The 20345-nt window shown below is 34.3% G+C and overlaps 1 protein-coding gene across 2 annotated transcripts in view; it reads right to left on the bottom strand.

Moving 5' to 3' along the window:
- The window catches only part of CSMD1 (CUB and Sushi multiple domains 1), a 1102994-nt gene that overhangs the window by 38020 nt on the left and 1044629 nt on the right, over positions 1-20345 (bottom strand). For both annotated transcript variants that reach the window (XM_034436753.3, XM_034436752.3), the window contains exons 51-59: positions 17174-17368; positions 16148-16321; positions 10429-10602; positions 7293-7466; positions 6457-6645; positions 5560-5733; positions 4756-4938; positions 1702-1878; positions 283-462 (exon numbers count right to left, since the gene is read on the bottom strand). In XM_034436753.3, the coding sequence (XP_034292644.2) occupies positions 283-462; positions 1702-1878; positions 4756-4938; positions 5560-5733; positions 6457-6645; positions 7293-7466; positions 10429-10602; positions 16148-16321; positions 17174-17368 (1620 nt within the window). The remainder of the gene's footprint in view (positions 1-282; positions 463-1701; positions 1879-4755; positions 4939-5559; positions 5734-6456; positions 6646-7292; positions 7467-10428; positions 10603-16147; positions 16322-17173; positions 17369-20345) is intronic.

A 20345-nucleotide genomic window follows, 5' to 3' on the forward strand; every position in this document is an offset into this window, starting at 1 on the left:
AACTGCATCATATTCTTTTCCAATGTAAGGATAGTAAATGACATGCTTTTTTTTCAATAACAGAGAAGACAAGTAGGCAAATTCTTTCTTTATTAATAAACTATTACAACCATTTCATATTTCCATTTCCTTAAGTCAATAAAAACTCATAGCAATATATTAAAAGCTTTCCACTTAAATTTACTTTAAAATTATTAAAGGTAATGCTCCTTACAAATATGACACTTTAATTCTATTCAGGCAATGGTAGAATAATATTTATACGCCAATTAAAGCCCAAACCTTTACAGATGGGTTTACTGTGGTTCCAGGTTCCGTCTTTGGTACAGCGGATGGTGGATGCTCCAACAAGTTCCATCAGGTAGCCTGGATTGCACTGATAGGTTATTGTCTTATTAAATGAGAAATCATTTCCAAACTGAATGCCATTTGCCAATTCACCTGGATTTCCACAACTGATCACTAGTTAGGAAACAACAAGAAAGTTTTCTTTTTGAAGAAACAGTATCCTACAGCAAATATGCTTACATACATAATAGATATTGTCAGAAATCTGCTAGTACAACTGTGTAATTTACATTCATATTCAAGCAGCCCCATGCTGAAACACAACCTTTAAACCAAGGGAATTTTAAAACAGCCTCTCTGTGAATATGTCTACATAGTAGAGATGAATCCTGATGGAACATAAATATAATCAAGAACCCCTGTCATGAAAATGGAACTTCTAACCTGTGTTACAGCAATCTCACTAATTTAGGAGCATAGATGGACTGCAAAGTGGAAACTTGGATTGAAAAATGAAACTATACTATTGAAAAGGATGTAAGGATTTAAATAAAACATAATGTAGATTACATTTAGTAAAAAAAAAAAAAATACTAGTATACTAGACTGAAAACTGTATGCCATTATATAATACTTGCAGGTAAGACCAACATGTTTAACAGATTAATTTACATAATAACATAGATCTCCTTCTGGCAAAATAAATCTGATAGCATAGTTTAATTTCTGGAAGTATAGGTAGTCCTTGACTTATGACCACAATTGAACCCAACATTTTGTTAAGTAAATTAGTAATATTCATAAAATTCATGAATAAATAATATTCATAATATTCATGAATAAGTAATATTAATTTATGACCTTTCTTGCCACAGTTGTTAAATGAATCACTGCAGTTGTTAAATTAGTAAATCTGTAATAAATTAGTAGTTAAATAAATGAACCTGGAGCTTCTCTATTGACTTGGCTTGTCAGAAGGTCACAAAAGGGGATCACGTAGCCCCAGGGCAGTATAACCATCATAAATATGAATCAGTTGCCAAGTGTCTGAATTTTGATCACACAACCATGGGGAAGTTGCAGTGGTCACAAGTGTGAAAAACGGTCATAAGTAACTTTTTTCAGTGTCATTGTAACTTCAAACGGTCACTATATGAACTGTTGTAAGTGGAGGACTACCTGCAAATGCAATCTATGTTTATGTGTCTTAGAGTATAGAATATATGAAGCTAGAGCAATCTAACATTAAGCACCTAAGCAAACTCACTAAATTTTATGTGATTTCATTGGGACTTCCATCCAAATGAACATGATAACAAACTTACTTTATCATGCTTTTTCCCCCCAAACACTTTCCATGCAAATGTTATTTTTAATACGAAGTATATTGTTAACAGGGTATCAATATCCAACCTGTACAGTCTGGGGCATTGCCAGTCCATGTCCCATTGGCTGTACAATGGCGAGTTGTCAGGCCAGAAGTTTTGTAACCTTCCCAACAGGCATAGATAACTGAGCTGGAAAACGAAATCCCATCACTATAGATTATCTTGCCATTGGCAGGTGTTCCAGGATTTCCACAAGATACAGCTGTCAAAAGTGAAGATGGCAGGAGAAGCAAAAGAAAATAAACTTATTTTCTATTAGAAGTGCATACATTTAAAAACCTGAAAAACAATTATTTTTTATTGTTTGCAGTCATTAATGGGTCTACGGTATACATGAATAAAAATAATGATGGATATATAATCATAATAACTACCGGTAATTAGTTACAGATGAAAGTGATCTTCTACATAGATTGGGAAACATGAAGCACAAAGCAAAAAAAATAACAGTGGGTTTTTTCAGAACACTAGAATATTTTCCATCTTTTAAAATTTGCATACACACAGAGACAGAAACACACACACACACAGCCGCACATCATGGTTTAGTTCCCAGGATATATCCTAGAAATGGATAGAGTAATTTTCCATTGTTGAATCAATACTCAGTGTTTAAGTTTGAAAGAACAATAGTTCTTATTAAAATAAACTCAGATTCTTTGCTATGTTTTTTCACATGATTATTTTCAGACATACAGCAGCTTCTTTCTGATGTTGCATAACTCCTAATCAAACAATTTCCAATTTAGGAAGAGTTAGAACTCTAGTCTATTGCCTCAAGAGTATGCTTCATAATTTCACCACCAATATTTCTGCTGTGGTAAAACAAATGACAGGAGGGAAAATACATTTTGTTCTCAATTATATTTCCTCTAAGAAAAGGCTAAAACAAAAATCATTTAACAACAAAGCCGAGTCAAAACATGCCAATGTTAGGGAGAGGGTTGGGTGAAGATTTGAGGAAACAAATTCATCTGAGAGAAATGGAAAATGTCTATTGTGGATCCAAATGTAATTCTGGATTTTTTGTTTAATTAATGATGTCTAGAAATGATATATATTTTCACAAGAGACTTTGCAATGCACACTATTGTACCATATGTGAAAATGTTCAGATACATAGTATTTAACTACTACACATGAATTCAACAGATGAAGGAACTGAGGAATATTTTACTGGTAGGAAAGAAGTTATAAGAAGATGGATTGCGAACCAGAAAGGAGAATAGGTGCTTGTAATAAATTAAAATAAAAGAGGGTCATAATAATTTCTATACATGGGGTGAATGTATACTAAGATACTTTTGGGAAGGGAAAAGAAAGATGAGTGAAGGACAAAATCTGAATCCAGAGCAAAAGTTCCCTTCAGCTCACATTTCTATTAATTGTCTTTAGCGTTCTCTTATTCTATTTCACTATCTTAAGGCAAATGTTTTAACAATGCCCATCAGCAATGTTAATTAGACAAGATTTGTTTTTCATTTACCCGTACCAGCAATTTGTAGCTACATTCAACTTGCAAAGCATTGTCAAAGCAGCCTTGCTTGGAATAGTGTGACTACTGGTTGTCTTTTGTTTTCCTAGCCTGAAAGGATGCAAGTTTGATAACATACTACACTGGTTCATTCAGAAACTTTCCATTAGATTAACAAACAACAAGAAATATAGTACAGGTAGTCCTTGCTTAATGGCCACAATTGGAACCAGCAATTCTGTTACTAAGTGACAAGGTTGTTCAGCAAGACATCTACTGTCTGATTTTCCATTGCTTCTTAGAAGCTGGCTTTGAAGTGCAAAAATGATGATCACAAGACCTCAGTTATCATAAATAAATAAATAAATAATTTTATTGTCATTGTACGTGTATACACAGTATACCCATACAACAAAATTCACTTAACACCCAAAGACCAGGTCCAACACACATAACAATCTCCCACCCAAACACACTCCCACCCACCACAATTCTCCACCCCTAAACCACCCAAACATCCACACAACAGACCAAGTAATGCTGTCCAACAGCTCACTGATGGTGGCCCTTTAGTTCATTGTTGAGTGTAATTATAGCTCTGGGATAAAAACTATTCAGAAAACGTGTGGTCCGAGTTTAATTGTTCTGTATCTTCTGCCAGAAGACAACAGTCCAAAAAGATTGTAAACAGGATGGGAAGAGTAAAGGCATAAAGGCGCACCAGTTGTGAATCAAGCCATCTCACTGTGGCGAACTCACTGCAGGACAATTCACTATGGCCAACTCGCCCAGAACAACTTGCTGTAGGACAATTCAATGCTGATTGGCTGGCAAGTCGCTGGGATTTCACACCTGGCCACTCCAGTCTCAAGGACTTCTAATTTGAGAAGGCTTAAGCCTAAAGCAAGACAAGGCCTGCTGCAATTTACTTGTCCCTCTCTTAAATTATCTCCTGTTAAATTGTTCCATGGAGAGGAGATTTTCCTCTGCCACTCCCTATCTGCTTCAGAGTCCCCTTCCCAACTTTATAAACCAAGGTTTTATTTGCTATTGAATAGGGGGCAGCAGATAGATTGCAACAATTATCTCTATTTCCTCATAACACACACACACACACACACACACACACACACACACACAATGAGAGTAAGCTATACATTGATTAACCTGAGGTATAAAAAAGAGTAAATTTAGAAAAAAATATTTAGGTAGCCTAGAGCTGGTTTCTTTCTATCTTCTTGCGGAGAAGCAAATGTATTTGGAGGGAAAATCTCTCTCACTGTAATGGTAAACTCTGACCTCCCCAACAGTCAAAAGAATGAGAGTAGACTAGTATGTAAAACCAGGAGCAGAAAACAAATTCCTAATTACAATTAATGTAAAATTGAGTATATTCAGAACAGAACAGGTGGTTTCCACTTATCCAGATCAAGGATCAGGTTATGAGACTAAGAATATTTAAATATGAGATTAAGAATATTTAAATATATTTGAAACTCTATTTTTAAGTAAATAGAGTACAGTAGTTTAATTCTCCCCTCCCCCCTCCCAAAGAGATTTAGTATATTTATACAATCACATGAGTTGGAACTTGCTACTACAAACCTTCACAGACTGGCTGCAATCCAGACCAAGATCCATTAAGAAGACATGTTCTTTCTGGGGAACCTCTCAACTGATAGCCCATTTCGCAGGTGAAACGTATTAGGCTTTTGATCTTGAACTCATCACCGAGTCTAGACCCGTGAGAGGGCATTCCGGGATCATCACAGTATCCTGGATTGTTTCCTAAAAATTATGAACAGAATTACATTTAAAATTGGGATGTGCACACTATTTCAGACTCATCTTATTTTGGACCACTGTAGTAACAGATGTTTTATGCCTTGATTCCAATATCGAGGCTCACTTTGAATTGTAATCGCACACAAAGATGTTGGAAACACTAGTTTTGTTTTCAACTTTTTCAAAATACACCAAATTAGCTAATTCCCTAACTATTTATTGACTCGTTGAACAATCCTTCAACTATTATGCCAATCATATAGCTCTCTTTGTATAAAATATAAATTTGTAGTGCCTGTCAGATTTTCTATTAGAAAGTATTATATCATTATTCCCGTCTCTCTCCTATGGGTGGTCTGTGTCTTGCTCAATCATGAATCCTCTACAAGAGGCCTCAGAATTTAAGGTTCTGTACAGTATCTTAGCTATTCCTAGCACTGCACTCTTCTGGACAGAGACTTCTGATGTCAATCCTGGGATATGTTGGAGCCACTCACCCAGTTTAGGAGTCTCACAGCCATAGAAGCCATTTTTGTTAAATAAAATAATGAAACTTCTACTAAAAAAAGCAAATGAACATTAGAAATATGTTAGAAGCTCACAATTAATCCCTCGCAAAATTACCTGAACAATGAGGGAGTGTCCCACTCCAGCGGCTGTTTTCCTGACACACTCTACTAGAGTTTCCCAAGAGAGTTTGCCTTTCTGTGCATGAATACTGAACAACAGATCCAAATGTAAATTTATCTCCTAATAGAATTGCATTTGTTGGCACTCCAGGATGTCCACAAGATATTGCTATGATGAACAAAAGAAAAGACTGTAAGTGTTCATTTGTCGAAGAACAGCAACACAGTTTTAAAAAGTTTATAATTATTAAGTCAGTATATAAGGCGAAAACGAACAGATGAGAGAACTTGAATCCACTAAAATAGATAGATAGATAGATAGATAGATAGATAGATAGATAGATAGATAGAGATAGAGATATATACAGATATAGATATATATGATCCCCATTACTTGTATCATCGTCATCATAATCTTTTAATGACCCCATAATCCCTTGCAGGGTGAATGGAGCTAGCAGAGTGTTTAATGGCCGATTCCCTTTCCTGTCACCAATGAGGAGTTTTGTTCAGCAGATATATTCTCATTGTGCCCAGAGAAAGAAATATCTGCCTCTACCTAGGATTGAACTCACAGTCTCATGATTGTGAGGTGAGAGCTTCATCTCTAGGCCACCGCACCACTCTTATCCCCATTACTTGTACTGTATACAGTGAACAATTTCACATAAACAAACTATTTACTCTGTGTTACCTGGGTATTGATTATGAATGTCCTTGCTAACTTATTGTTCTAAATAAAGTGAGTGGGAAAATATGTATGAAGGTGAAAATTAAAACAAAGTTTGCCACACAATGAATTCACTTTAAGAATAGCTCACATGCATCCCTGTGATAAGTGAGATTTCTGGTTTTCTGATGAAAAAAATAGAAACAGTTGTTGGATACTTACGCAAACATTTGGGTAATGATCTGTCCCATAAACCATTGGCTTTACATGTTACAGTGGAAGATCCTAGCAAATAGAACCCCTTCTTACAGTGGTATATCACGCTGCTTCCATACTTGAAAGATTCAGGGAAATTCTGTTGTCCGTGACGAATAGAATTTTCTACAAAGCCAGGATCTGAACAGTTCACCACTGTAAAATCAGAGAGAATTTTTCTCACTATGTAATGAAGATTGAGAAAACTAGTACACTATGCACCTTTGCTCCAATTTTTTATTTTAATGAAGCCTTCCTTCCATCTCTCTCTTCCCATTTCAATCAAAATACTTTCTTTGGTTTGCAATGTAATAGTCCATTAATGCCTTTCAGTTGTGTATATAAGTGACAACAAGTAAACATTTTTATTTATTTTGTTTCAGTATTATAATCTGTGTTTTAAGATATTGGGAGCCAATCTTTACATGGAAGAAGAATATGGGTTTACAATATTCTTAAAATGATTTTTAAGAATATATTTTGAAACAAAAACTTGGTTCTTTTTTGAATTTTGGATTTTTTAAAAAAATCCGATACTAATCCGATATTACCAAAAAATACGATACTAATATGAGTAAGATAATCAATACAATGGATTTTTATTCTCAGATGACTGTGTAGTTTGCATAGTAGATTATGAGTCTACCATTTAAAGATTTCAGTAGACACTAGGTCTCATTGTGACAGAGTTGCCAATATGTGCAAAATATAAGGGGAAAATTTTCATGAAGTATTTCATAATTTCATAAAGTAATACACTAATAGGGTAGAGTAATACACTAATCCTATTGTAACTGACTTACCTTGGCAAGTAGGTAAAGAGCTGCTCCACTGTCCATTGCTTCTGCACTGTGCTCGGGGGGCACCCTGAAGTAAATATCCTGTATTGCAGGTGAAGTTGACAACATCGTTCAAGTTGAACTCACTGCCATTGGTCACACCATGCAAAGGGTTTCCTGGATGACCACATGTGATTGCTGTTGAAAGTTCAGAATATGTTGTAAATCGAAGACAGGGACTTGTCTTCAGGATAAATTCTATGCTGTCATGTTATAAACCAGAAGTTATGAGTGAATGGAGAGATTAAGTTAGCAACATATGAAAACTATGAGCATATTTGATATTTTGGGAATATGTTGTGATCCATCTCAAGACATATTGTTACAGGGAAATTTCAAAATTAACTGCTACAGCATAAGACAAAAGAGTATAGACATCTAGAAGATAAACTGATGAGTTTATTTCTCAAAGATCCCTTCTATCCCTATAGGAAATTCCTTGCTCTTTCAGTTTATTTTTTGTCCTTTTTTTTGGTGGGTGAAAGAGCTCATTTCAATACAAAGCACTGGGTTGCAGCTATGGTATTTTTTCATTTTTGAAAAATATTTGTAAATGATTAATAATTGTTGGCTTCAACCAAAGTCATGCAAACTGACTTTTCTACTTGTGCAACAAGTTTTCTCTTTCCACTGCACCCTTTTTTTGTTCATATTTTTTATTAAAACTTTTATACAAGGAGATTAAAAACTAGTACAAAGTAATATAAAGTAAGAAAAAGAAATAATAATAAGAAGAAAAATAGAAAAGAAAGAAGAAAAGATATAAAGAGGTGGTTCCAATATTCTTCACAGCAGTTTGTGAATACAGGTATATTTTAACCTCTTTCTCTAAAGTTACATCATATTGCATCTTTCTACAATAACAACAGCACTTAGACTTATATACAGCTTTACAGTGTTTTATAGTCCTCTCTAAGTGGTCTATGCTATTCTAATCATCAAAACCATAAATCACAAGATTTTTCATTTTTACTCAAAAAATCCATAGGAGGCTTCCAGTCTCAGTTGCAAACTCTTAATCCCTGGAAGGTATTCCAGAGGATTTCACAATCCCCGAGGTTAGATCGAAGGAATACGCAGGAAGACACCATGGGCACAATTTAATGTGCCCATGGTATCTAATTTCCTGCTAGGCTAATACAATTTGATATAATTTTGGTTAGTATTTTTTATATGTAATAAATAGAAGTACTGTTTATTGCATTTTAGTCATTGATCAAATTGATAAAATGGAAACATAAATAATGCCTTGCCAGATCACACTGTGTTGCTAGGCCAGCATTCTCATTTGTCAGTCGAGAAGTATAATAATCATCATTGATTCCCCCCACCCCTGCCTTTTTCCTTCATTTATTTTTTTATAACGTCAATCTGATACTTGGAGGCATATTGCTTTGCATATGTTTATTTCAATCTTAGCTATTAAAACTGATACCTATTGAAAAATCATTGTCCTGAATAATCTGCATTGGGCTAATAACACGGTAAGGATTTTGCTATCTGACATGTTCTTCACTAGTAATCCTATAATTTGAAAAATTGCCAGAAAAGATTATATGTGAAATGGTGTTATAATATAAAATTAAGTTTGTCAGTAAAAATTGCAATAGTGAAGACAGTTGTGCTTAGATTACTGTCCTTTTCCGCAAATGCATATTCTACTCAGTCAAGTCCTGTTTACACCCCTCATTACTCTTGACAGATGCTGTTTTTGTGATGCCTTTTAGAAACAAAAGGTCTTAGACTTTGTGTCTAGTCTTACCACATCATCATTACTATTGTCACACATTGCCAACCTCTTGACAGATCAACACTCTGCAACTGTTGTATTGGAAAGTCAGGGGAAAAAAATCCATGATTTTTTATTCTGTAGTTCTTTCACTGCTCATAAAAGAAGGGATTCTTTAACAATAGCTGTATGTTATGTGAGCTATCAAGATTCATGACTGAGTGACATAGAAATTGAGATTGTGGCCCATGATAATTACAGTGATCATTCATATAAAATCATATCCATACTTCTATTGAATATTAATATAATTATTATAAATATAGAATTCCTGATGTATATACCTCATATCAACATGCCAAATCTATGCAGCTCAATTAAATACTTTGAATAAACTAATAACTTTCAAATCAGATGATTATGTGTTTTCACGATGAGAAGTAAATATCAAATTCTTAAAGTATGCTACTTTAACAGCTACATATTAAATATGAATTATATTCTGTCAAATGTATCTATCATTCAGACTTATCACCCTGTAATATAATTCTTTTAGACACTGTGAATAACAATATGGAAAAGTTAAAAGTCTTCTCTCTTTCTCTGTCTTGAGTTGTTACAGGTAGTCCTACACTTACAACCATCATTGAGTCAGAATTACAGTCATAAATCGTGCTGGTCATTAAGTGCATTGTCATCATGTGATTATGACTTTTTTGGGGTGATTGTTAAATGAACACAATGGTCATAAAGTGAACACAATGATTGTAAGCCATTGTCTGCAATGGGCATTTATTGCCAAAAACTGGAAGTAAATGTCAGCTTCCAGCAAAAAAACATAAATTGCTGTCATGTGACTGCAGGTTGTAAATAACTTCAAACAGTCGCTAAATTAATTTCAAACAGACCTTTATAAATTGAGGATTACCTGTATATCCTATTATTCCTATATAGTCTAAGGAAGGAGTGACAGGGATATTAAAGATGGGAAAATGCAATTTAAGATTTGAATTGGCTTTTTTATTTGAAATTAATATAATAGAGTATCAGGGCTGCTTGACTTTCTTTATTATATTTTGACCTATGTCAAATACCTTAGTAGCTAAATCATGCATTACGGAATTGCTTGCAGAACAGCGTGGGGACTGAGTTTTCATGGCATAGTCTTGTTATGAGAGATGAAAACAATTCTATGCTAGGCCTATGAACCAGAAGCAGCAGCTATCAATGAATATTATTGCACCCATGTAGTATAATCGTATCAATGCTTCCTCTTGCATGTGTGACCCTCATTCCTGTGCAAAGGATTATATCTTATCATTGTGACCTAGCTATGTGCTTAGGACATATCAGATGAAAAGTATCACTTACGGACACAAACCGGAGTTTGCCCAGACCACTTGTGATCTTGTAAGCATATCCGAACAGATGTGCCAACAAGTCGAAAACCAGGATTGCATTGGTAGACCACAGTATCACGGTAACTGAAACCATCACCACTAATGTGACCGTTTACAATTGGATCCGGAGAACCACAGTGTCCAGCTAAAATAAGAAGGAAATAAAAAAGAAGAAATAAATTTGCACACATGCTGAGACACAGATGTAAAAGTCACACAGAAATTGATAACAGTATTAAGCAAAAAGGCAGTCTTGTCCTCTTCACTGTGCAATAAATCTACAAAACGTTGGTGATGAGTTATTTAGTTCTTCATTTACAATGTTTTTCCTTTATCAATATGCATTTGTCACCAAAAAAAAAAAAAGGTTTGGTAACTTTATATAGATAGTTAAGACTAATCTTGTTTAGTACCAAGGAAATTTGTAAAATCCACTTCGAATACCTATGTATACCTTAAGAAACTCAAGGAGGTATAAATAACACTTTTCCTTTAATTTTCTATCAGAATGGTTTACCTGAGAAAGATTGATTGATCCAAAGATATTAGGTGAGCTTCCAAGGCTGGAGATGGACTTTAATTTGGATTTTCCTGTTTTACTATTGTTCCACAACCCATTAGTCACTAATCTATGTTATTTGGAAAGGGACCAATTTGAAAAAATAAAAAATAAACCTGTATGGAAATTAATAATCATATGCCTCCCAACATATAGCTTTATGGAAACAAGGCACAAGACATTTAAATTGTTTTAAATCTAGTATTTCTATACTAGATTTAAATCTTCATTCAGGATTAAGATAACTCAAAATATATTTTGATCTGAAAAAGAAAAGTTAGGAAGCATACAGTATCCATTAGCAAATTGATTCATTTCAGTTACACATCATAGCATTTGATAGATTCACTAATTTCCTCTCAGTTTGAAATTGATGGGATTAAATATCTAAATAGTCTAGGGATTCAAGAAACAAAGCCAATACAGCAAAGGATATGTAAATTTTAATCAAGCCAAATTATACCTTAAGTATTTCAAGCAGTCTACATAGGGTTGCCAGGTCTGCTTCCAAAAAATAGCGGACAAGCGGGGGGGGGGGGTGTTAAGTAGTAAAAAAAAAAAAAACAATTAAATTATATATTTTCTTACAAACATTTTAACATGTATTAAAATAATCACTTCAAAACTTTACTTAAAATTCAAAACATCAAATATATGATAATAATATGTAAAATATTAAATTACATTTTACTTTGCTGTTGTGTGTATTTTTTATTTGACTGCGCAGCTTTGATCAATTCTTTGTGTTTAAGGAATAATTCTTTAATTTCAGTACAACATTGAGAAATATTAAAAAATATACAAAGTTTACTTCGAACTGATGGTACAAGCAGTCGGTTACGTTCGTCAGTCCACAAATTTCCCATGACGCTGAAAATTCGTTCAACGTTTGCATTTGATACCGGAATTGATGCACAATACTGGAACAGTTTCAGTAAACTTGGAGCTGGCTCTTTCTTGAAAAAGTACGTCCACTTATCAAGGGATGAATCGCCCTGCAGATGAACATAAACTTCTTCTAAGGCAGAAATTTCATCGAAGAGAGTGTTGGGTGGAAGTTCTTCTCACCATGGTGATAATAACCAGATGTTCGTCATTTCTTCTAAAGTTGGAGGATTATTGCGATCAATTAGATTGAAACAACTTAGCGTCTCATATACTGAATTATGGTGAAATTATACCACTTTTCTAGGTACGCAATGGCTCTTTGATACATGTTGATGGCTTCTTTCTTGAACTTTTGCACGGCATTCTCAGGCAAATGTTTTTTATGTAAGGCAAATAAAACTTTCATTCCAAAAAACTGCTCATCGTATTTTTTTTGCAAAGAATCACGCAGTTTACACATGATAATGTGAAGATCACATGCAAGAATTTTCTTGCTTTCCAGCTTCAGTAGGGTTGCATTATTGACATGAAGAAGTGCGTGAAATATAAATACAATTCTGAAATTGTTGGTTCATCATCCTTTGCGAGTTCATTTTCCTGATCCGAAATAAGGTTCCAGATAACCTTATGGCACTCATCAGATCCAAGAGAAATAAAATACGATTTTAGAGGTATCCAGTTTAAAAGAAGTCTTTCAACCGCTTTAAACAAACTTAACCAACATGTTGGAACATGGCGCAAAATTTCATGGAATTCTGACTCGCAAAACTCAAAAACTGATGTCAACTCTTCTTGTTTCTTCGCAGAATTCGAAAATTCGGCAAAAACCTTCAGCACTACATTTTCGATATCAAAAGATAACTGCTTTAATGCATTTTTTGCGCTGTTGTGTAAAATGTGATTATTGCAATGAGCATTCGATCTTTGTCTCATTCTAACTTATGAAAAAAAAGACAAAACGTGATTCTCCTATCCTTATTCTCTTAGACTGTACAGCTTTAGATTATGTGCCATTTCATCATAAAGCTTTTGAATAAAAAAAATGTCCACTATTTTGTGGAAAAAAAAATAGTGAACATAATGTGAAAAAAGTGGACTGTCTGCTCAAATAGTGGACACCTGGCAACCCTAAGTCTACATATAAATAATGCTTTCAGGGAACATAAAAAACTATCCGCTTATTCAAGCTTAAGGTCATCAGTTATTATATATGACATTATACTTTAACCAAAATCATATACTATTGAAATTCTCTTTTCCAGAGATCTGAAAAAATACATTGCCTTTCACACATCATAAACATCATACATGATTTTACTATAATATAAAAATGAATCTGCTAATTGAAATTTATTATTCTTTTGAGTGAAGACTGTTGAGCTTCAAAGAAAATATAGAAAGTTAGCACGATGGGGAACTGAATAATGCAGCCAATCTTAGAATGTAGGAAAAAGAGAGCAGAAATTTAAAACTAAAATGAGGTGATTTATAAGATTTTCTTTATCTGAATTACTTTTTGGAGTTCTGGATTAATTGATATTGTAACAGGCACAGCAATCCCTTATTCCAATTCCCCCTCATCACTAATCCACACTGATAAAACATTGGGGGAATTTTAAAAAAAGAGGAAGGAACTATTTTATTAACTATAATTAGTATGTTTGCATAACATAATAGATAAAAATAAATCACTGTTTTTTTCATTTTTCACATGATACTTACAAATGAATTCTATTGGTCCAGTATTGAGAGAAAGAGATTTAGCTATGAAATCTATGCAGCTATTTTGTGATTCACATGCTTGAATTAAATTGTGACGACTATCATTAATTTTTCATAGTACATTAGTATTTTTTAAAAGGGCAGAATTTAAAAAATCAGCCATTTAGTTATAATATGCCTATCACAATGACAAGTCACTGATTTATGAAGTTCAAATTGGAAATGAACATTTAAACTGACATTCTTACATTAAAGAATTTTGTTGGTGAATTTCAATGACTATGATATTATAATGTACAGATTTTAGAAGATGCCAGCTTCAATGATTAAAATAACCAGAGACAATTTTCTCTGTGCCTTGTTTATTTTGTGTAGTACCCTTTGATAGAAACTGCTAATTCATCCATAATAAATCCAGATAAATTAAGAATTAACATCTTTGCTTGATGTCCTTTTTTTTAAAAAAATAATCATAACTGATCCATTGAAGCTGTTTTGCTTTGCAAGTGAATAGAACTGATTAATTAGGGAAATTAATTTACTTCCAAATTCTATTTCCAATAATAATTGGCTTGGAAAATATATTTTCTACGCAGTGAGGTTCAAAGCTAGTGAAGTTTTATTGTATTTCAGGCCTTCCTTCAAGCTTCAATGAAAGCGGAGAATTATACAGCATTGCAGATAGATGCATGGCACCAGATAAACACACAAACCTCCTCCATTTATTAGCAGCAGAATTTCAGGCTTTTACATAACCTCCAATTTAGCAGACTATATTTAGAACAAGTAGCATTATGGCTTCATAATTGGATTTGCTAAATTTCTTTTAGGAATGAACCCAAATTGAACTAGAGAGTTATACCACTGGATTTTATCTTTTAATAATGCAATCAATATTTTTAATCCTAACTTGATCTTGCAATAAGCCTATATTTCATGATTATCTGTTGAAACTCTTTCTTCAAAAATCTATATCATCAGATGACAAATCAATAGGTTAATTTTTTATATATATACTTTTTCCAGTATTTGAGATCACAGTAGGTAATAGATACATTTTCTTTCACAGTGGCATAATGAATTCATCTTCAGTCTTGAGGAGCAGTAGTGTTAGTCATGGAAAACAGAAAATTGGCTATAGATGCTTTGGGATTATAAAATAGAGACAGATAACCCCAAGTAGCTGAAAATGGCAGGTTTAAGAAGCCATCACTGGACTAATTTCTGTCTAGTCTCCAAACTTCACTTTTGGAGGAAGATTGTTGAGAAGCTGGTTGAACAACATATCCAGAGAATACTGGAAGAACAGATATGTAGATCTCTTTTCATCTGGTTTCAGGCCAGGAAACACTATGAAGACAGCATTAGTCACACTTGTCAATGAGTTTTGCTGGAGACAGGATGGGAATGGTGCATCCATCCTACAGCTCTTGAATCTCTTACCAGCTTTCAGCACTATCAATCATAATATCCTTATGGTAGGACTTAGGACTCAATGTCCCAATTTTTTTGTTTTTTGTTTGTTTAACACTATGGATCTGCAGAATGAGCTTAACAGTTGGTTTAGGTTCAATAATCATCAATATATGGTCCACTGAATTAAGGTGGAACCAGCCTGAGATTTGTCTCACACTTTCTCTGCTTCCCAGTCTCATGTCTGCTTTTCTTTCTGTAACTTTTTATGCACAGCTTCTCCAAGGTGGCTCTCTACCTTGACCCAGTGTCTGGAGGCTATGCACGTCTGGATGGGAGGAAACAGAGTCAGGCTACACTGCAGGTCTCTAATTGTTTCTGCAAGAGATTGAGAAAGTGGGCATGCTTCAGATCTCTTATTTATTTGGACTAAGGAAACTTGCCTTCTCTGTCACAGCACCTGCCCTTAGGAACAGTATCATCTTGTTCTCCTCCCCTCCATGCCCAAATTCATATGGCTTCCACCTTGATGATAGTCAGAAAGTCATGGAAAATTCTTTTCTGAGGCCTTGGGGCAGACTTGTAGCCCTATAAATTGTTGTATTGTTTAGAATGTATATCCTGGGTGCTTATGTTCTGTTTCCTTTTAAATCATTTTTTCTTGTTAAAGTAATCCCTACATAGTCATCTGAGTTGGGAAGCCTCTATATTGGTAAATAAATACTTCTGTATATTCTGGGGCCCTTAATATTTATTGTACTTCTAAAATTATTTTTGCAAAATGCCTTGATCATAAAATTCACTAACTGCTGGTGTTGAAGCCATGAAGTTTAATCAATATTATTTGGTCATCAATTGTATTGTGGCCAAGGACCTTGCTATTTATGAATTATTTGAAAATTTTTGAGAAATATCTGATATTTTTCTTAAGGAGCTCATTGCCTTAAACTGAATGACTAAAAACAAAACAAAAAGTCCACATGGTGATAAATCCCAAATTTTAATGGAAATATCACTTCCTAAAAAAAGATTAAATATGGAAAAACATCCTTCAGCCAAGATGTTACATTTTTCAAATGCTATAATCCAACTCTTTATAAATATTTACCAAGACACTGTGTTTCCGTTCCACTCCAAAGTCCATTTGCTAAGCATTCTCTCACATGAGACCCAACAAGTGTATATCCAGTGTTACAGGTAAAGATTGCTGTGGCTCCATAAATTGTCATAGTCCCAATCTTATTTCCATTTGGTGGAGATCGAAGACTTCCACAAGAAATAACTGAAAAGGTAAAATAAAGTAATTGCAGCATGACAGCAACAAGAAGCTCATAAATTAAAAATTGGGACCAGACTTGGATGCATTTGGAAATCTTAAGCAAACAAACAAAAAACAACTTTGGAACACTTTGAAGTTTCCCATTTTTTATTGGCATTAGAAAGAAGAAAGTGAATTAAAGAGCATTATCACAATATTCAACATAGCAAAATTTATTTATTAACCATTTATTAACCATTTATTTTAAAAGCCATTTTAACCATTTATTTTAAAAGCCATTTATAAAATCATATATGTATTTATGAAATTTGTGTGGTTTGATTTAACAAAAAAATTAGTGCAGCTTGCGCTAAACGTAAAAATTGAGAGACTCTGCTTGAGAATTAAAGTCCTGATATGAACATCCAAAATTTGTTTTTCTTTCCCCCTGTTAGTTTAATGAACTAAAATTGATCATCATTTGTCCTCCTTACAACAGACAGAAGCTGGAAACTGATACTTTTTCCACTAAAAGTGCTAGGAGTTGATAAATATAAATATGTACAAATGGGGTTCTCAATAGGGTTTTTAATTTACATGTACTGATACCGGGAGATGTATTTCATCATTAGAGGTTACTGAACAATGTGATTATCTATCTATCTATCTATCTGTCTGTCTGTCTGTCTGTCTGTCTGTCTGTCTGTCTGTCTGTCTGTCTGTCTGTCTGTCTATCCACCCACCCACCCACCCACCCACCCATCTACCTACCTATCATCTATCTACAGCAAGATTTTACAAAATATTAGAATCTGAGTTATTGGCGATAATTATCTTTAAACAGAACTGAACAATATATGAATAAAGATTTCTTACCCTTACACATTGGTCTCTCATTAGTATCACTCCAAGTTCCATTACTTGTACACATTATGAGTCTCTGCCCCTCTAAACAATAACCAGGGCTGCAGCTCAACATGATTTGTGCTCCAAACTCATTCACTGACCCAGAAATCAGCCTCCAGATGACGTGTTCTGAAAGCCGACTTTCAATGCTGGTGCAAATCACAGCTGTGAAAGAAGAAAAGTCCTGCATTATAGGGCTGTTGTTGTTTTTTAAATTATTTCTCAGAAGAGGAATCATTACCTGGATGCCAGTAATTTTTTCTTGTGAAATTGAGCATGCTATAAACATTATTCAGCTGCATGTTATAGTGCCCATCATGTTTCTTTAAAAAAAAATACTAATGGGGAAACTGCTTTTAAGTTTAGACATAGGAAATTGTAGATATTCACAATTCTTGAAATGTTTTTTTTTTTTTTAGAAATAATTGCTCGTTTTAAAATTTAAAACATGCTGTGATGAAGCGGTATTATTCTTTGATGCATATTGTAGTATGTTTAGTATCATGGCCAAATTTAGTCTATATTCAGTGGAGACTATAGAAAAGAATAAATTCCTGCCTAATGAGTAATGCAGGTGCAATTTTTAACAATGCATTTATCTCATGAAATTTTAAACTGCACGGCAATTCCTTTAAAACATTTTTTTAAATATAATCTATTCAGTTCTTTGTACCAATTTGAATATCAAACCTTATCTTTCTGATAGAATGGGGCACACATCATTACTATTTCATTTTTACATTAAAGAAAAGTGGGATTATGGTTCATATATCTGTAAATATGGAGATAAACAAAGCATAATGATGGCACAGAAGCTGATGAACAGAAGAGCATTCAGAGACAGAGAGAACAAAGTGCCTATGAAAATTGTGAATGTAATAAAGTAGCATAAGGGGGGCGGGGAAGGAAAGATTGAAATGAAAATGGATTTTGAAGAACCTTTGCTGGGAGATGAACTGACACCATTTCACTGATTAATTACTGTGTGGCTGTTTTTGATAAATTGCTCTTCTTTTATTTTACTGTGGATGTTTTACTGTATTTCTATTGATATATATGAACTACTGAGGTTTTATTTTAATTATGACAGTGTAGCCATCAAATAAATAAAACCAAGTGGCCTATCATCTTCTCTTTTGGAAACAAAAATAAATAAATAAATAAATCTTTTCTAACGACTCCAGGAGCAGAAATGGGAAAAAGTCTTCAAGTCAGGTATTTGAGTTTTCCAGGTCCACTGGGTTTTTTTTTTTTTCTGGGAGGTTTTCATTTTCAATCATTGACCAAAAAGCTTATTAAGGATGCAGAGCCTTCAAGAATAATCCAGGAGTATTTTGGCTGAAGAAATGTCAGTCAAATTATACTTATAAAGTATCACCTCATCCTATCTCATGCCAAAAATGAAGAGTACTGCAATATCCTTATGCAGAATATTCCCTTTCCCCTTTTACTATACTGAAGTAATTGTACATTTTTGGACAAGGAATCATCTTACAGTGCTTATAGGTCTATTTTTAAATTTTTATAGTTATCCCACTTTTCTAGCTCAGAATGGGAAAAAAAATGGTTCTTCTATATTTTTATCTTCACGATGACTATGTAAGATGTGCTTATCTGGGAAATGTGACTAGCCCAACATTATTAGTGTGATGAGAAAATGGTTAAAAGATTTGCATACTGGTTACAAAGAATACGGCTCTGCTGACTTGCCTGGAGAGAACGGCTGTAAGGAGCTCTCCCAAAAGCAAATTAGGTTTTTCTTTTTAACGTTTTAAAGTATTTTTATATTTTTAACTCACTTTTAATCTATTTTTAATCTATACCGGACTCGTACAAAGCACATATAGTGTGGCTACTGTTTGTTTTAGACATATTTTAACAACACTACAACCTGCATTCCTGGCCTAAGCTACTCCTGTGACTCCTCCTTGCAAGGCCTGAAATTCGGATTACCGGACTTGTTAACAAACTTCACTGGAGGCCCTAACTTTGGAGGGGATTTTGAGCTGTTTGTTTTAGGAACGAGTACAGTAAGGATCTGGCTGCAGACGCTCCCGGTAGGCCTGCCTTTAATGAAACCTTATCAGCTTTTTAGTCTCCTTCCCCCACATATTGCCCTGTGAAATAATTTAAACAATTTAAACATTTCTGAAAATAGATGATAGCAAAGAAGTAGGAGTAAAAGACAAGCCGTTGTTTGGAAAGGAGATTGGTTTTTACCTCTGAGACCATCATTAAGGCCTACCTTAACTACAATTGCCGAGGGAGGATAAATTATTGCGATATTTAATTTATTTAAATTAAATTATAAATTATAAATATAAATTAATTATATTTAATTCCCATTTCCAGAATGGGAAAGAAAAGTAAGAGGCAGAGAGCTTGCTCTCTCTCCCCAAAATCTATGACAGAACTTAATTACTCCAAGCCTCTTAAACAGCTTAAATTGGATGACTTTATGGAGAGGTGTAATCCAGAACCCCAATCTGAACTTCGAACTTTGTCTCTGTCGACTGTATCATTGGGAGAGGGAGATACAGAAGGGGAGTTTTCTTCCCGGATTTCAGATCCAAACTCGCCTGCTAGAATGGGTGATTTTTCAAGCTCTATCCCCTCTCCTACTTCTAGCTGCTTAAAAGAAGTTCCGACATATTCAGACCTCAGAGAGATGGTCTGTACTCAGAGTATGTTAACTGCGCACACAGTAGATTCAATATATGAATTACTGACATCGATCAAAAGAGACATCGAGAGGATCTTCCAATTCTTAAATGGCCCTCACTCTGCAGCTAAGGAGGGTGAGATTGCACACCGTCCTGACGTGCGGAGAGAGTGGGAGGGTGTAATATCTCAACCCAAACAACAAAGCATTGCAAATACTGATGCTAACCCTCATCAAGGAAGAAGGTTGTTAAAGAAACAAATCGCTTTAAGGATAAGGAAAATCCCATGCAATAGAGGACGATGGACTTCAAAGGAAAGGATAACCCTCTCACTTGCACAGCTATTGAAATCTGATCCTTTATTAATAGATCTACTCAGATATGAAAAACTTCCCCAGCATAGCAATTGTGTTCGACTAATACTGCATTTTGACAGCAATACTATACCGAACGCTGTAATGAAAAGAAAAGGATCCCTG

Source organism: Pantherophis guttatus, chromosome 1 (assembly GCF_059756535.1).
Source record: "Pantherophis guttatus breed Tessera chromosome 1, ASM5975653v1, whole genome shotgun sequence".
Classification (NCBI taxonomy): Eukaryota; Metazoa; Chordata; class Lepidosauria; order Squamata; family Colubridae; genus Pantherophis; species Pantherophis guttatus.